General features: G+C 48.9%; 1 protein-coding gene across 1 annotated transcript in view; it reads left to right on the top strand.

Annotated features, from left to right (window-relative positions):
- Positions 1-18,644, top strand: part of Slc6a11 (solute carrier family 6 member 11) — a 122,950-nt gene extending 104,306 nt beyond the window's left edge. The window contains exons 8-14 of the mRNA XM_038319605.1: positions 751-875; positions 7,965-8,077; positions 10,594-10,731; positions 14,815-14,917; positions 15,751-15,851; positions 16,584-16,754; positions 18,492-18,644. Coding sequence (XP_038175533.1) covers positions 751-875; positions 7,965-8,077; positions 10,594-10,731; positions 14,815-14,917; positions 15,751-15,851; positions 16,584-16,754; positions 18,492-18,644 — 904 coding nt within the window. The remainder of the gene's footprint in view (positions 1-750; positions 876-7,964; positions 8,078-10,593; positions 10,732-14,814; positions 14,918-15,750; positions 15,852-16,583; positions 16,755-18,491) is intronic.
- Positions 18,645-18,859: the final 215 nt, after the last annotated feature.

Below are 18,859 nucleotides of genomic sequence, written 5' to 3'. Positions count from 1 at the left end.
TTGTCTGGTTTCTCCTTGAGTGGGACTTTATGTTGGTGCTTCCCAGTTGGTGAGTACCTCTCAAGAACAAGTCAAAGCAACTTCTCTGATTGGTCTCCTCTGTGAGCTGGCTCATTGAGCAGAACCTGAGTAGAACGGAATACAGGGCATTGCTTGGTAATGAGCTCAGCCAGGATGGGAGTCACCATAAAACCTTTCCCCTGCTCAGCCAGAATAGGTGTCACTACCACAAAACTTCTCCCTTGCTCACCAGAATGGGTGTTACCACAAAACTTCTCCCCTGCTCAGCCAGGATGGCTGTCATCACAAAACCTCTCCCCTGGAAGCTACTAGGGCTGTAGGCCTATGATCCTTAGTCACTTACCTGGCTTCTCTCACCCTCTGAGCTTTGTGCCTTGGGAGCATAGTCCCCTCCTGCTATTTTGGTCTTTCTCTCCTCAGTAGCCAGAGCAGTGTTTGTCTCCTGAGTCTTTCTTCTCCTGGCATACAAAGCCAGACTCCTCTCCTTCTGTCACACCCATCTGCCTGTGATCTACCTCGTCTTCTAGCAATGCAGGGGAAGCTGTGTGACTGTAGGCCAGCTATCCACCCTCTCTGAACCACAGACACATCATTTGTAAACTGGGAGGCTGTCAGAGCGTATGCTTCTCTGCCCGCCCTGCAGTAAGCCCCAGTCTCAGGTGGGGGAAGTTGCGGCAGCTGCCTGTTCTGCCCACACTGACTCAGGCCCCTCTTACTGCTTCCACACAGGGACTGTATCATGCTCTGCTGTCTTAATAGTGGCACCAGCTTTGTGGCTGGGTTCGCCATCTTCTCCGTCCTGGGCTTCATGGCGTATGAGCAAGGAGTGCCTATTGCTGAGGTGGCAGAGTCAGGTAAGTCTGCAGAGGTGAGATGTGGAAAGCCCAAGCTTCTGGGGGTTCTCAAGGGGTGAGGACGATGTGGCCACTGCAGTCTTCCTGTCCTGGGTTGGTTTCTCAGGACGTGGCCAGTCTCTTCACCTGCAGGGGGAGCCCTGACCTTCCTCATAGGGAAGCCAAAGCCTTCAATGACTTTCCAGGCTACTCTGTTTCCTGTCCCCCCCACCCCGCCGCCCCCAGTCATCACTCACTTTGGTCTTGCTCCATTCTGCGCCCAGCCTCAAGGTGTCCTGTTTACACAGCAGGCTCCCAGCACAGCCTGGACAGCCCTGGGCTGCTGGAGCCATCCCAGCCACTTCCCTACCACTGTGATCTGTCTCCTTCTGTGCCACACCCACCACAGGCCCTTTGCACACCCTGCTTCTGTGCCTGGAGAACCTAACCTCCCCTCCTTTATTCCATTCTACGTATTGAATGGACACATGTCACAGCCCGAAGCATAGTTGCTATGTTTGAATCAAATAAGCTGTGATCAGGGTGATGGTTCACCATGACAACTCATCCTTGACTTGCATGACACTTGGATTCTGAAGAAAGCACACTGTAATGAGAAGGTGCTGTGGGTCCTGAGTATTGAAGATATGATGGTCCTCGAGGAGGGTGGGTCAAAGTAGATGGCATCAGAGGTGAGCGCTGCCTTACACACCACCTCACAGTGTGCTTAGCTCCTCAGTCCATCGCAGGGGCATTTATACGCCTTTGTACCAGAGAATTGCAAAGGAAAATTCTCTTCAAGTAAACATGAAATATTTACAAGAATAGGCTCCCAGCACTCGGGAGGCAGAGGCAGGCGGATCTCTGAGTTCGAGGCCAGCCTGGTCTACAAGAGCTAGTTCCAGGACAGGCTCTAGAAACTGCAGGGAAACCCTGTCTCGAAAAACCAAAAAAAAAAAAAAAAAAAAAAAAAAAAAAAAAAAAAAAAAAAAAAAAAAGAATAGGCTATGTACCAGGACACAGATTAAACCCAAGATAAGTAGGACCAGAGAAATAATAGCAAGAATTCCTACAATTAATAGGGAATATTTTAAAAACCAAGAAAATATAAAAGATGAACAAAAGTCATAATTCCTTGGCAAAACTACCAAGGAAAAAATTAAAATACAATTCGTTAACATATTAGTGACTTTTCCATTGCTAGGATAAAATGCCGCTACTAAAGCAGCTTACGGAAGAGTTTATTTATTTGGCTTATAATTTCAAGGGATAGAAAATCCATCATGGCAGGAAGGCATGGCGTGGTATTAGGAGTAGGAAGCTGAGAGATCACATTTTAACCACCTTTAGAAAGCAGAGAAGCCAGCAGGAAGTGGGGGAAAGGCTATAAACTCTCAGATCCCATCCCAGTGATGCATTTCCTCTAGTAAGACTGCACCTCCTAAAACACTCCATAGCAGCACCACCAGCTGGGAACCAGCTGCACAAATGCATGAGTCCATAGGGGTGCAATTCTCATTCAAAACCACAACTCCCATCAACAATGAAAGGGGGGCCAGTGCTGTGTAATAATCCTTTGTGCACTGTGAAGATGTGCTGCTTTCATTGGTTTAATAAAGAACCAATCGGCCAATAGCTAGATAGGAAGTGGTTAGGCAGAAGAGCCAGACTGAGGTAACACTGGGATGAAAGAGGGAGGGGTCACCAGGACACGCAGAGAGAATGAAGATGAACATGCGGTGTTAAGAAAGGGACTGAGCCACATGGTAGAATGTAGATAAGAAATATGGATTAATTAAGTTATAAGAGCTAGTTAGTGATAAGTCTAAGCTATTGGCTGAGCATTTATAATTAATAAGTCTCTGTGTGGTTATTTGGGAGCTGGCTGGTGGGGTGGAAACTTCTGTCTACACTTGATACGCAATGTCCAGGGCCACATACAGCTGTATAAAGCTTGAAAAAGTTTTAAAAAAAAAGTTCTGGCACACAGAGTCAAATGCAGCTCAGTGGATAAAGGCACTAGCCACACAATCTGAAGACCTGAGTTTCATCACTAGAACCCACATAAAGATAGACAAGAACTAACTCCACAAAGATGTCCTCTGACCACTACATGTATTCTCACACACACAACATACATATGTGCACACCCAATAGTAGAAAAAAGTTTTAATTCTTTTTGAACAGTGAAGGAAGAGGCAGATCTACAGACCCCAGCACTATAATGAACACTGGGGACCACTGTGAATAGCTTCAGCCTGGATTTGATCCCACAGGTTATATGGGTGAATATATTTTTAAAAGGCAGTGAGCTCAGACTGACACAGAAGAAACGGGAAAAGTGAATAGTTCTGTATCTTTTAAAAAAGTAATTTTTTACTTAAAATGTTTTGGGATGGCTCAGTTGGTAAATCACTTACCACCCAAGCACAAGACCCCAAGAGTGAAAAAAGCTGAGTGTGGAGGAGCTAGCCTATAACTGCAGCCTTGGATGGAGGAGAGAGAAGACACACGGATCCATGAAGCTCCCTGGCTGGAAGGCCTAGCCAGATCTGTGAGTTTCAGGTTCAGTGAGGGACCCTAAAGATGAAAGTGGAAGCAAAGACACCCAGCATCCATTTCAGGCTTCCACATACACATGCACACGTGCACGTACCATACATATACAATACTCCCACACAGAGAGAGATACATACAGGCGTGCACACATGTGTGCACACAGTCAGATGCAGGAAATCTGATATGTCTTCTGGCCCCTGAGAGTTGCTGCACTTCTATGATGCTCATAAACTTAAGCAGATGCTTAACACATTATACACACACCTATGTGTATGAATATACTATGTAAGTATATTGTGTATATAGTGTAGATAGATAATAGATTAGATAGATAGATAGATAGATAGATAGATAGATAGATAGAAAGAAAGATAGATAGATAGATAGATAGATAGATAGATAGATGAGTGGGGGGAGAGGGAGAGAGAGAGAGAGAGAGAGAGAGAGAGAGAGAGAGAGAGAGGGGGGAAAGGTTTACAGCATTACTACAAAAGGTGGATAGGAATTTCCCACGAATTAGTAAAGAATCACGCTCCTCCACATATCAGCTGTGAAATATAAAAACTTCCAAGTCCACACTCTCCAGTTGTTGTCATTTTTTTTTCCTATAACAGAATACCTAAGATTGGGTAATTTCTAAAGAGTGGTTTTTTTTTTTTTAAGCTGATAATAGTTTCTGGAGAAAGGAAGATCTGGTGTTGTGATATCTTACGCAGCTCCACCACATGATGGAGGCATCACATAGCAAGAACCCATAGAGAGATAGACAGGTGCAGCACCGAAAGAGGCGGGGTACAAAGGAGTTGATCCTCTCTAACATTTGCCTGTGAGAATCACTCCATTCTCAAAAGAACTAATCCAGCTGCCCAGGCAGATATTAATCCCTCTTGACCTATTCACCTCTTCACGACTTAATTGCCTCCTAAAAACCTACCTTCCAACACTGCTACCCTGACAAGCACATTTGGATATGACACCTAGGTGTGATGGTGCCTGACACTGAACCAGAGGAAGATACAAGATAACAAGGATAGAAACAAACCAGTAGAGAAAACTCACTGCAGTAAACACTGTGGGGAAACATGGAAATAAACTGATTTATGTGTCTTGACCAAAAAGAAACATTGTAGGAATAATGCAAGGTTGGTTTACTGTTAGGAACTCCATTAATAGTATGCACTGTATTCATAGATTAGCAAAAAACTAATATCTCCATGGATACAAGAAAAATGATGTTAACAAAATATAATACCATGTATGTATATTTAAAACTTATCAGGAGGGGATGGAGAGATAGCTCAGCAGTTAGGAGTGCTTGCTGTCCTTGCAGAGGACCCAGGTTTGATTTCCAGTACCCACACCAGGCAGCTCATAACTACCTGTACCAGTAGCTCCAGAGTATCTGATGCCCCCTTCTGGCCTCCATGAGTGCTGAACTCATGTGGTCACATAAATTCACATAAGCGCATCTATATGTGCACACAGACACACACACACACACACAAATGATCTTAAATTTAAAAAAGTAATGAGGAAAATATCAGTTAAAGGGTATTTTTAAAATGTTATGTGTAGAGAGCTGGTCATGGTGGTTCACCTTTGGAAGCCTGAGGCAGAAGGATGGCCATGCCAGCCTGGGCGAACATAGTGAGGCTTTGCTCCCCCAAAAGGTATGTATTTAACAGTTTAAAAAGTAAATATGGGTGTTCTTCTATATCCCTCACTGGGGAAAGACAAAGGTGCAAGAAAATGTGTATGGTCAACCATGAAAAAGAGGCACAGAGAGGGCTGGAAATCAAAGAGAATGGCTGCTGTCATGAAGGGCAGAAAAGAATGAGAGGAGGGATGGAAGGGCAAGGATAGGCTGAGGAAGGAAAGGATAATACTTCCCAGAATGTCTCCCTTATTGGCCTTGACCCTGGGTGATGTTCTCACACCCCATCCACAGTAGGGTGGGATACAAAATGGAATACAAGCTAGTAACAGTGACCTCACTGTGCTGTGGAGTTACAGGGAGTCCTGTAGCCACACTGGGTGCTAAGGAACACAGAGAACAGACACGGTGTGCCGCGAGGGTACTGGAGGCTCAATATGAAAAAACAAAACAATAACTGTATATATTTGTTCAGAACAGGAATCCGAGCTAGAGATTCTGCTGACTGGAATATGTGTTTTGGGGTGGACTAAACTGATAAATGTGTGTAAATCCCAAGGTTGCTATTTTCTTCCGAGGAGCAGGTACTAGAATGTACTGTACTGGAAGTCATGGGACATGTATGCTTAGACTCCCCGTTTCCATGTGTGGATAGAAACATGTAGACTTGAACAGAAGAGAGGAATTGCTGAGGGAGTCATCTGCAATAACACTCCAGTTAACAGACAACCCCATGTTCAGACCTGGGTTTACTAAACATCACTGTCTGCAGTCAGGGCCCCTTGAAGAGGCAGTCGGGTCCAGGGCTAGACCAAGACACAGTGAAGCCAGAAGATAAGGCTGCACTCCAGAGAAGCCTGGGGATGTATCACAAGGACGCAGAACCTACCTGAAAGAGCCTGCAGTGACCTGTGCTGGGACAACTTGAACAGCAAAGGAAATAATGATCATTACTGTGTCATAACCCAGAGAAAAAGACTGAACACTGAAGAGCCCACAGGGGCACGAACAAATCACCTTGTGAGTGACTTTGCAGACTCCTGCTGAACGGGTGTGGAAGGAAAGAGGAAGATCCATCCTCAGGCGAGCACCATCATAGCAATGACTGTAGAAGCAAAGCTCCGATAGAGGAGCAGGGTCCTGTGTAACCCAGAGGGGCTACTCCCCTGGGAGAGGAAAGCCACTGCTTCACCCTGGAGATGATGCCAACACCAGCCTACCTAAAGGATGGGGTCACATCAGCAGCCCACCCTGGTGTTTCTCTGAGAAGGACACGTGACACTTCTGTGAATTTTTTTTTTTTTGTGAGAATTGCTGGATTTCACTGAGATCAAGCATAAACTATTATAAACACAAATTCCTCCGTTTTTATTTGCTAGCAGTAAGTAGTTGGGAAAAATGAAATACTTGAAAAAAATTAAAGTCCAAAGGGTTGGAGAGGTGGCACAATGGGTTAGAGCACTGACTGCTTTGCAGAAGACCCTAATTCAATTCCTAGCACCCATGCGGTTAATTACAACCCTTGTGTAACTCCAGCTCTGGAAGATCCATCACCCTCTACTGGCCTCTGTAGGCATTGCACTCAGACATGAAGGCAAAACACCTGTGTGCAGAATAAAAATAAATATTTTTAAAAAATAATAGTCTGAGAGGAAATGTCCTCAATGCCTACTTTCCTCCCATCTAACAACAACAACAATCCTGCTCCAACCCAATGAAAAGGAAATGGACCAATAAAGGGGGACATTTGTGGGAATAATGAGCACCAAAGGTGCCCAGAAACACAGATTAAAGCCAACGTGACTGGACAAAGCCACTGTTGAACCTGAAAGAATCACAGTACCAAGTGCTGGCAAGAACATGGAGCCTCAAACGCTGTTCTAAGATGACAAAATGGCATGGCTTCATTTGAAATCAGCATTTCTTAGGTGAAGTGTGCAGTTGCCACCCCCAGCAATTCCATCCTAAGCAGCACAAACAACCAAAATCTAAAAAAAAAAAAAAAAAAAAAAAAAAAAAAAAAAAAAGTTGGAGAGGTGGCTTAGAGGTTAGGGACACGAACTATTCCTCAGCTAGCAAAATTGCCTGTGCCTCCAGCTTTAGGGTATCTAACACCCCCTACTGGCCTCCAGCCTTTCAGATACACACACACACACACACACACACACTTACACATACATACTTACACACACACACACACACACACACACACACACACACACACCTCTTAAAATTAATCTCGTTAAAAAAATCTGCCAGGCGGTGATAGCGCATGCCTTTAATCCCAGCACTCGGGAAGCAGAGACAAGCGGATCTCTGTGAGTTTGAGGCCAGCCTGGTCTACAAGAGCTAGTTCCAGGACAGGCTCCAAAGCTAGAGAAACCCTATCTTGAAAAACCAAAAACCAAAAACAAAAAGCCCTACCAGTGGTTGCCCAGGATGCTGATGGAGGAGGGGTGGAGGTGGTGAGCAGCTAGAGGCAACAGGAATGCTCTGTATCCTGATGGTGGCTGTAATGTGGATGTGTTTTCAGAATCTGCGATGCACACTTACACTGGGCTCTTATGGTATATGGGTTGTTCTGTTTGCTTGGCAGCGTCTCACTATTCTCAGAACCACTTGTAGGGAGACTGTTCCACTCTTGCTCAGCTGCTGTCTGGTCCCGGGGAGAATATTTGAACAATGTGAAAGTAGCTGGCAGTAGACACAGATCTGTGGGTCAGATATTCCTGCCCTCTGCACAGTGACACCCTTTTCTGTAGGCACATATTAACACTGCACCATCAGCACAGTCCAGACAGGAGATCCGAGTGGGACCTGGGTCCAGTGGCCTGCAACGCTGCCATGTCCCTGTAGATGGAAACACTGGAAGAGTGACCTCTTTCCCTCCCCTCCAGGTCCTGGACTGGCTTTCATTGCCTACCCCAAAGCTGTCACGATGATGCCCCTCTCCCCATTGTGGGCCACCTTGTTCTTCATGATGCTCATCTTCCTGGGCCTGGACAGTCAGGTGAGGTGCAGAAAGAGGGAAGGAGATAGTGGGACGGGGAGGGGGGGAGAGGCAGATTGGGAAGGAGGAAGGGATGGGAAGGGAGGAACAGAAGAACAGGGACTAGACAGGCCAGGTGCTAGAGCTTCTAGACCCTGGGCCCTTTCCTGGCCTCCCACATCAGGCCACTAAGCAGCCTTGCCACTTTATTGGTAGACTCTAGTCATAGACATGTCTAGTCTATTCGGTGCCCCTCCACTCCTTGTTGTCTATTTTACCGCAAATATCCTATTTAAGTGTTTGGGGTTTGCTTTTAGCTTCATTTTGTTTTAATTTGTTGCATGTATTTATTGTGTGTGTGTGTGTGTGTGTGTGTGTGTACACCTGCTACAGTACACATGCAGAGGTCAGAGATCAACTTGTGAAGATCACTTCTCTTCATCAACCATGTGGGTCCCGGGGATGGAACTCAAGTCCCCAGATCCCAATTCGATTTTTTCGTTGGGAGGTGTTGTTTGTTTTTCAAGACAGGGTTTCTCTGTGTAGCTCTGACTGTCCTAGAACTCGCTATGTAGACCAGGCTAGCCTCAAACACATGTAGATCTGTTCATCTCTGCCTCCAGAGTGCTGGGACTAAAGACATATACCACCACATCTGGCCCCCAATTAAGTTTTTAAAATGATGCTCTAAGTCCTTCCATTCTGATAAGTGACTCCCAGCCAGAAGTTCCAGGAAAAGCAGAAACAAGTCCTAAAGAGGGTGGACTGTAGCTAATTATGGACAAGGGTCCCCATTCTAACCAAGCCATGGAGCACTTGGAACACAGAAGAGTCAGTTTCCATCCTCTGGCCTTGTGACAAGGTCTCCGTGACCTGTTCTTGTGATCCTCTGGGTGCTTCATCCCCTTCACCCAGCTGCTGTATGCCCACCAGGTCCTAGCGACCTCTGTCCGTCTCTCCCTCCTTCCCTCCATCCCTCCTTCCCTTCCTCCCTCCTTCCTCCCTCCCTCCTTCCCTCCTTCCCTCCTTCCCTCCCTCCCTCTGCCACTGTTGTCTTTGGAGCAGGTACATTTGCTCTAGGAGTGAATTGAGTGCTCCTGTATTCTCATCCCCTACACCAGCTTGCCCACCCTCCCTGCTTCTCTCTAAGCCCAATCTCACCCTCCCCTTGGCCTCCCAGCTCGAAGCCTATGGCCTCTCTTACCACAGGCCTAGAATACAACCCCCCCTGCCTGCTGCTGAGCCCAGAGAACTGCTTACAGCCACGTTGGTGGCTCTCAGTAGGGCATCCTGACAATCCTACGCTACAGTTGACAAGGGAAGCGGCCCTGATCCTCCAGCCTTAGGAGGGAGGGTGGTGCCCAGGTTAGCCCAGTGAGCACTGCTCCCACTCACGACCTTGCAAGAGTCACTGAATATACAAGCCATGGACTGCGTGTCTGTCAATCCAGCCACATTCAATTTCTCTCTGGAGCCAGAATCCTTCCCCAGAATCCGCTAAGCTGTGCTGCAGACACGCCGGCTGTTTCTGCTGATAGCTTCCCCTTTCATTGTTGTCGCAAAGGCTTTTGGAAATCAGGGCTCTGCAGCTGGTGTGTGACAGGGAGACACAGGATGCTGCCTGACGGAGGAGGTGGGACTGAAGCATGGACTCTGCTCGTGCCCCTCTGGGTTTAAAGGTAGAAGCCAAGGCTTAGAGGAGCTGAGTGACTTGCTGGGGCAGATACCCATGTCTGCTTGCCTCTTACATGTCCACATCCTTAGCTTCCTGGGTAAGCAGCCTTCTTTGACTCCCATCTCCCACCCACAGGACCCTGGCGGAAAGGTTGGCAGTACCAGCCCTTGTTGTGGAGGCAGTGCAGAGGACCAGGGTTGAGCATCAGTTCCGAATAGCTCCCAGCTGTGTGCCTTTGACCTCCCATCTCTGGGCCCCAACCCTTTTTGTATAATGGAAATACCTTGTCTGGGAAGATAGATGTCAATGAGATGAATAGGGGTTCAGGGTCCCCCAACATGGTAACTAACAAACGTGCACTCCATAGCACAAAGGTAGGAGACCACATCAGAAGCAGGTGGTTCACAGCTGGGCTCTGCCACCAAAAGGTGACAGAACTATGTGTGGCTTTCCACCAATCATAGGGCGGGGACTGGCAGAGTCCTAGAATCAAAGACAATGGCAAAGAGAGAGACTGCTGCGAGAGCAGATTACCAAACTCCCAGGACAGTTCTGAGACTCCCACCTCGGGGCAAAGGCTGGGTCTTCTGTAACTCACAAACTCTGAGGGGGCAGGAGCCGGTTCGCAGTCTGGATGGTGTGCTGAGTGACCCTGGGCAGTAGCTTCTCTCTCTCAGCATCTTTGTCCTGGTCCATTCAGTGAACCTACTGGGACTAGTCAGGGCTGGGTTTGCTGTTGCCTCTGTGGGATGGAATGTGAAGGTGCAGGGCAGGCCAGTGAGAAGGAAGCCCTTGGTATGTGGACCCAGGGTGTCAAGACTGGCCTTTACACGGGCTTCGCACATTGTGTCTCTCCCTCTAGTTTGTGTGCGTGGAGAGCCTCGTAACTGCCGTGGTAGACATGTACCCCAAGGTCTTCCGGCGGGGCTACCGGCGAGAACTGCTCATCCTGGCCCTGTCCATCATCTCCTATTTCCTAGGCCTGGTGATGCTGACAGAGGTAAGTGATGTCACCTGTGCTCCATCACACTCCAGCTCCCAGACCTCAGACCCTGTGGCTGCGGGCAGATCCAGAACCTTCTCCACTACTTGGGAGCCTGCTCTTCCTTTTGGGACACTGTGAGAGTGAATACAAACTCTGTGTACAAGATCCCCACTGTGTTAGTGCTACAGGCGGCTGCTGCTAGACAGGACAACTCACATGGGCACCTGTCAGGCCAGACAGTGTTTCCCTGCTCATCCCTTGGGTGACCCTCCAGTGAATAGCACAATGTCAGCTCCCAGGCCCAAAACCAGCTCCATGTCATGACATCAAGTTCAATACTGGCTTTTCTGGAACGTCTCTCAGAATAGGCACCTGGGCGACATTTGCTGTGTGTTTCATCCCCAGCCTCCTGTGTGTTCCTCCTTTTTCCTGTCCCCGTAGGTAAGGTGGGCTTCTCCCTGGCCCTGAAGTGAGGAGGTCTTCTAAACCATGTGCTCATTCCACCCCCACAGCCTTTCTGTCCCTGTCTTGGGTCAAGTATCTTTGGAAGGTGAGACTAGGTGTCTCTCTCCCCACAATGCACAAAGATAATTAATGCAGGGAAAGGGGGATGGGGAGATCCATTGCTGAGAGACACAGAGGTTGTGAGAGAAGCAGGGAGAAGTGGGGAACTAGAATCCATCAGGCAGATGGGGTGAAACAGAGGCCAGCCATCTCCAGAAGCCTCTTCCACATCTTCCTACAAGACCATAGTCTCAGGGAAGTTCCCTGGCTTTCCTTCCCACCAGGCTTCCTGTCATCTCCCCCATCCTGGGTCACTGTGTTCCCAGCTCACTCCTTTTCCTTCTGGCTGTTATAAAGATCCCCAATCAGCCTTTCATCTGCCCTGTCATCCCCCAGGCCCAAAGGTCCAGGAGAACAGGAACCTCCCCTGTTCAGCCAGGGGATGCTGGAGGCATCTTGTGTTCAGTGTGAGTGACTGGATAATTGCTGTTCTTACTCATTATCACGTTAATGAGAGTGGCAGTCACTGTTTGAGCAAATGAATGGGGTGAGGGTCTGGTTCCTGCTTTCCCTACAGTGGTTCTGCTTCATGCTTCTCTGTGTGGGGAGGCCAGGCTACAGTGAGTAGGGCCTCATTAAGCACTGGTTAATTACACAGAATGGAGTCATTTGTTGCATATAAATTGGGGAGGGGATTAACCTGACACCTTGAAGAAGCTAGTGGGAAGGTGCTGGTGTGGAGATCGCTGACTCCCAGCACAGCCTGCCATGGTTGCCCCCAGTATGCAGAGCTCTCTTCAAGGGTGCACGGTGACTCCCAGCGGGTCATCAGGGAGCCAGTGCTCCAGCCAATGGAGACTATTAATCAGTAGGCATTTGGGCTTCACATGCCAGTCCTCCACCCCCACAGAGGGGTATCTTTAAGCCATTGTGCTGAAGAAGTTCACAGTAGGCCCAGTGAGCCATGCCAGCCTCAGTTGTTCTGGTAATTGCCTGTCAGAGCCCCTACCCTCTCTCTCATTTACACTTGGTTAAAGCTTGAGTCTAAGGAAAATCCAGGCTAGCCGCTTCTTATCTTCCACCACAGCAGTGTGACCTGTGGCTAGGACTATGGGCCCTGCCATTTAGTTCTCAGCTCCTCTACTCAGCTACTTTACCTCAATCTCTGGAGGTGACAAATGAGGGAACACATGGTCTCAAGCTATGGAATATGCATCACAGAAGACAGCCCAAGGGAGGTGCCTTGGGGGACTCTTGTTCCAAGAGAGACCCCTCAGTAGACACCAGAGGCCCTGCCACTGCTCTCTGGTTTTTTAGCCCACTGCCCCGACTTCCCCAGCCTGACCCCTCTATGCTCTTTCACGCTGATTTCCCTGCATGTTGGTTCTTTGAGTACCATTCATATATCAGGATGGTTTTCCTTACAAATGTCATTTCTACCCAAATCCAGTCCTGGCTGCTCCTCTCCCTCTCTGTTGACTTAGGCTGCTCGTTCATCCCTGGCCACCCAAACTCCTGAAATAATCACACAGAAATCTGTATTAATTGTAATACTGTTTGGCCAATAGCTTAAGCATATTTTTAGCTAACTCTTACATCTTAAATCAACCCATCTCTATTAATCTGTGCATCACCACGAGGTCATGGCCCACCGTCAAGGTTCTAAGGCCTTTCTCCTCTGGTGGTGGCTACATGACATTTCACTGACTCTGCCTTCTTCCTCCCATTCAGTTTAGTTTCCCCACCTAGCTCTACTCTGTTCTAACACAGGCCAAAGCAGCTTCTTTATTCATTAACCAATAAAAGCAACACATATGCAGGACTTCCCGCATTACCACCCTGCCCCTCCCATGCTCTCAGCACCCCCAAATCCTCATGAAGAAGACTTTGAGTGGCAATGATTCCACCGAACTTCATCCTCAGAGGATCTGATGGTTGCCCCTTCACGCCAGAACCCCCACAAGCAACCATCTGCTGCTTCCTGGGTCCCTCCTGTTTTCATAGGACCAGCATACCTCCTGCCGGCCAACCATCTCTGGATTATTCGTAATGCCTAACATCATACAGTATGTGAAGAGTGATATTGTACTGTTTGAGGGAGAATGCCAGAGATCTGTTAGGGCTCTCTACGGGAACAGAATATAAAAAGGGGTTCCCTAGGATGGTTTACATGGTTGGGACTTCTCCCTAGAGAGGGGAACCTGGTAGTTACTTGGCCCATGAAGCTGGATACCCCAATGGTTGTAAACTGGGACTAGAAGATCCAGGAAGATCACTTGAAAATCATTAGCATTGTGTCTGTGTTGGAAGGCTAGAGAAGCTGGGATCCGTGGATGGTGATGGCGGCCATGATAGAGATACTCATTCAGCAATGCGCGAAGACATGTTTTTCCTCAAATCTCTTTCTATCTGGTCCTCTAATCTGACCACTCTGTGGGCAGATTTTTTTCACTTTGGTCAGTCCCCACAGACATGCCCAGAAGCAAGTGGATCTCTCAGGTTGATCCTGATTCTGGTCAAGTTGACATTAAGGTCAGCCATCGAAGGGCCAACCATGTGTTATAGAGTGGGTCCAACGGCAATCCATCATCAGTAATTCATCCCAAAGATGAGCTATGCCCCTACTGTGTGTCCATTTCTGAGCTCTGGGCAAGTCAGCCAGTAGCATGCCACAGAGTCCATGCTCCAGGTGATTTTATTTACATCTGCTGGGGGATCTGCTGTGCACTGGGCCCTGTGCTGAGGGCTCAAGGCACAATAAGGGCCAAAGTGGGGGCCTCCCAGACAGAGCTCAGAGCTCTCAGTGGCTGACAGGTTATTTTTAGGATTAAATTGTGAGTTCCAACAATGAAATCTAGAAGCCTAAAGAAAGAGCAAGGCTGAGGAGGGAGGGCTTCTCAGAGAAAGTGGGTGGGATGGTGGGGTAGGTTGGAGGGAGCCCAGGATACGTTTAGGCCTCTGAAAAGATGGGAGACAGTAAGACTATCAGCAGAAAGGCCTGCCTGGAGACTGCTGGAGTTGAGGAGCACCATCAACACCTAGCCAATGACTTAGGCATATTCCTGATTAATTCTTATATCCTAAATTAACCCATTTTCATTATTCTGTGTATTGCCACAAGGCTGTGGCCTACCAGGTAAAGTTCTAGTGTCTGTCTCCTTTGGTAGCTACATGGCATCTCCTCAACTCCACCTACTTTTCTCCTCTATCTCTGCTTGGAATTCCCGCCTTGCTCTATTCTACGCTGCCATAGGCCTAAAGCAGCTGCTTTATTAACCAATGGAAAGAAAACACATTCGCAGCATGCACAGGGGAATCCCACACCAATCAACACCATCTGGGGAGAGGTGTTGAAGCCGTCTGCCCTCCACTCTGGTTTCAGTGGAGCCTCTGATGCCACCGGCCAACTACAGCCCTGCCGTCTCTGCAGGACAGGTCCTTGCGACACCCAGATGCAGAGAGTGTAGTGCTCAGACTAGAGATGAGCAAACTGATGGTTGGCAGCTGCCAAAGCAGAGCAAGGACCCCATGGGGGCTGGCTACTAACCCTGTTCACCTGCATGTCTGTCTGTGTGTCTGTCCTCTTACCCACAGGGAGGCATGTACATCTTCCAGCTTTTTGACTCCTATGCTGCCAGTGGCATGTGCTTGCTTTTTGTGGCCATCTTTGAGTGTGTTTGCATCGGCTGGGTGTATGGTAAGTGGAGGCTGGACCCCTGGAACCTGGTAAGCTGTATCTGTCTGGGCACTTTCCCTGGGGACTCAGGTCCCTTCTCATTGTCACAAGACCTTCTTGTTTTTATACTGGCATAGAATGTTCAGGACCCAGACACCCTGATCTCTGGCTAGTCCTACCCTTAGGCTCAGTTTCCCCTTTTGTGAAATTTGTGTCCCAGAGAGAGACTCCAGGCAGAGCCACTAGCATGAGCCACACCCTCATTCATTTCCCCTTCTGTTCCTTGCACAAATGAGGATGAGAGCTGCTTTCTCAAGGGCAAAAAGAATGTAGCCTGTGAGCAGTATCCATTAGTCACACAAGCAGCCTGGAAGGCCCTCACCTCAAGAGTTCAGTACCCTGTGGATCACCCATGTCTTCGCCTCACCTTGCCCGTTGGGTTAATTGGTTTTGCACCACTACAAAGAAATTCCTGACATGAACTACTTAAGAAGTAGAGGCCAGCAGAACTCGTGGTTCTGGAGTTCAGGTCTAAGATAGGGTGGTTTCATTTCTTCCAGTCCTGGCGAAGGCCTCTCATGGTGGGAGTATGTATTGGAGAAAGCTATCATATCTCTAGCCAGGAACAGAGAGACCCACCTCTGCCACTGACCTAAGGACCTTGGTAGGGCCCTATTTCCCAGAGCACAGTGGGACTTCTCACTTCTCACACCTGATAATGCCACCCAAGTGACCTAGATCTCCATGCAGGGACTCCATCGACACTCATGCCCAAGCACTCTACGTCTCATGCTAGGGAAGGGAGGTTCACTTCACCTCTGAAATACTATGCCTGTCTGCTTTCCTCCGGACAGGAAGCAACCGGTTCTATGACAACATCGAGGACATGATTGGCTACCGGCCACTGTCACTCATCAAGTGGTGCTGGAAAGTTGTGACCCCTGGGATCTGTGCGGTAAGGTCTGCAGAAAGCCACCTCCAGCCCCTTGATTTCCTCACTAGCCACTCTTCCGCTCCAGCCGGCTCAGCTGAGGCTGGCCCTGAGGAGGGTCACATAGCCCAGAGCCTTGCCACCTGACACTGTGTGGAGCTGATGTCTCAGGTGAGACTCTGGGCCTGCCAAGGCAGGGTCTCACTCTTGAGGGACCCTGAACCTGTTTCTCCCCATCAGGGTCTTAGGTTCCAGGTACACCGACCTGACACTAGTCCACCTGCCTTGGGACCAGGGATATGCAAACATGAGTGAGGAGATTTGTTACTGAGAAGGTGGCAGAGATGAGGAGAATGTCACAGTTTAGGCTATGTCCCTGGAACCAGATCACAGACCAATCTTGGTGAGAAGGAGACTTAAACATAGAAAAATGGTCTCATGCATTATGCTTTGTCCTGTACTTGGTTCTCGGGGCATTTGAGCTTATCTTCCCAATTGAAGGGGCCGGAAGAACAGATTCAAGATGGCCCTAAAATAAACTCTGAGTAGAAAAAAAAAGCTGAGAAAAAAGGATCCTGGGAGAACAGACAAATATCACAGCATTGGAAGACACCCCAAGGCCGTGCTCTGTCAGTTGAATCATCCTCCACCCATGGTTCTACTTCAGGCTCACTGTGGACAGTTGAGGTACCTGGGCCTTTGGAGCAGGGCAGGGCTGAGAGGCACCACCAAGAACTTCCGTTTGCCTCTCCACAGGGCATCTTCATCTTCTTTCTGGTCAAGTACAAACCTCTCAAGTACAACAATGTGTACACATACCCGGCTTGGGGTTACGGCATTGGTTGGCTCATGGCTCTGTCCTCCATGCTATGCATCCCGCTCTGGATCTGCATCAAGGTGTGGAAGACAGAGGGCACCCTTCCCGAGGTGAGCAGGTGGTAGATTAAGCAGGGGTAGAGGCCGGGGCTGGATAGAAGGGGAATTATGGCAAGCTCCTCTTTGGCAGATGTTCATCCTTAAAACATACCAGAAGCTCCTCTGTGAGATTCTGTAAATTCTACCAAAGCCTCCCCACCTGCTAGACAGGTTGACAGCACCCCTTAGTTGATAGGTGTGAGAAGTCTGGGGGTTCCTACAGGGAAAGCATTTAAATCAGGATTTGAGCTGAGGTTTGCCCAAATGTCAGCTCTGACAGGCCACAGGGAGACACAAGTGAAGACAGTAGCTTAAAAGAAATCCCACTCTAGCTTAGAATTGAGAAATAGATGGCTATTTATTTAGGGGTAACTCACAAATCGGAATCCTCTGCTGGAACGGAGATCAGAAACCGAAATCCACAACCGGAACAGAGGGAGAGACTGGAAAAGAGGGCAGATGCAGGCTCTACATCAGCATATATAGTATAAGAGGCCACGCCCCAGTGGGTAGGTTACCACTAGCTGTAAGATTTCCTACAGCATGCAAGTACCATCCAAAATGCAATCCTCCAGCTCCCTGCCTGTAGGGGCCTGGGCTCCAGCAGAGGCTGATGGATGGAGAAGGTCCCATTTGTGGCTTATACGAGATGTTAGTCAAGGGCAGTTGGTCACGATATTGAGACCAGACTGTCCAGAGGGAACTGACCTGGGACTTTAAAATCTAACCCTCAGGACCCCTGACTCAGCCCTCCAATAACCTCCTGACAGTTGTGAGCCTTTTCCTGGCTTCTTCCTGTCACCCCAGCTCATACCCTGCCCACCCAGACAGCAGGGCTTGTTATAGAGTGAGCCTCTGATCTGGCCCAGCCTCGGGCCTTGGGACCTTGGGACTGCCACCTCTCCATTCACATGCTGAGCCTGGCACACAGGAGCATGGTTAATCAGTTCCCATGAGTCTTTGTGTTAATCCTACCTGGACAGTGTGCCTTCCACCTGAAAGAAGAGGCTCAACCTTGCCCTTGAGTACTAAGCCATCCCAAAGTCCTTGCCACTTTTTTCAAGTAAGGGCCCATGCTCAGGAGGGCTTCCTGGTCCTGGTCCATGGGCAGAGCAAAGGTAGGGCCGAGGTAGGGCCCTTGCTCAATATTCTGAGAGATTGAGGCTGCACATGGAGGCTGAACTGGGGATGGCGCCTGCCTCTAAGCCTAGCTTGAAATACTCAGTGCCTGGAGTTTCCCCTCACTGCAGTGCTGTGGTGACAAACTCAGTGCAAGGTAGAGTAGAACTCTGATTAACCAACATTCACATCAGAAGCTCAGCCTCTGGACAGTGCCTGCCATCCTGGCCCACAGATAGAGGGGTGCAGCCAGAGATCAGGAGACGGGCTGGCACGGTCATCAGCCCACTTCAAAGCGCAGCTCCCCTGTCGCCAATGCAGGAATGGGGCCCTGATTCTGACTCTCTAGTCTTGACCTCCCACAGCCAGGCTGCAGGGGCTAAGTATGTCCATCTCCCTACTTCTCACCTACTGCCCAGGGTGGGACCTCAGCCATCCCCATTTCTGGTGATGGGAGCTCAAGGAGGTAATTCCTCACCAAGAACTGAGGAGCAAGGCAGAGCCAGGGCCCAGCCCTCAGTCTGGTGGCTCCATAGCACCAAGGAACATCTGTACAGCTGGGGACGCAGAGGTGGACCGACCCCGGGCCCCAGCTGCATTGCTCACACAGCCTTCTCTCCAACCATCTAGAAATTACAGAAGTTGACAGTCCCCAGCGCCGATCTGAAAATGCGGGGCAAGCTTGGGGCCAGCCCACGGACGGTGACCGTTAATGACTGTGAGGCCAAGGTCAAGGGCGACGGCACCATCTCTGCCATCACAGAGAAGGAGACACACTTCTGAGTCCCACCAGCCACTGGATCCTTCTCCCCCATTCCTTCCCTGCTTGTAAATGAATCCTGAATCTTGTACTTCACCTAATGTTAGGGGCTTGCTCTTCTGCAAAGGACTATTAACCAGTTAACTCCCAGCCGGCCACTGTGTGCCCTGTACCCCCGCCTCACTCCTGTGATCATGGCTGTATCCACCTTACCAAGATAATTCTGTACAGTGACTAG

This window comes from Arvicola amphibius, chromosome 2 (assembly GCF_903992535.2).
Source record: "Arvicola amphibius chromosome 2, mArvAmp1.2, whole genome shotgun sequence".
NCBI classification, from domain to species: domain Eukaryota; kingdom Metazoa; phylum Chordata; class Mammalia; order Rodentia; family Cricetidae; genus Arvicola; species Arvicola amphibius.
Note: the sequence above shows the minus strand (reverse complement) of the source record. Positions and strands in the feature narration are given on the sequence as shown.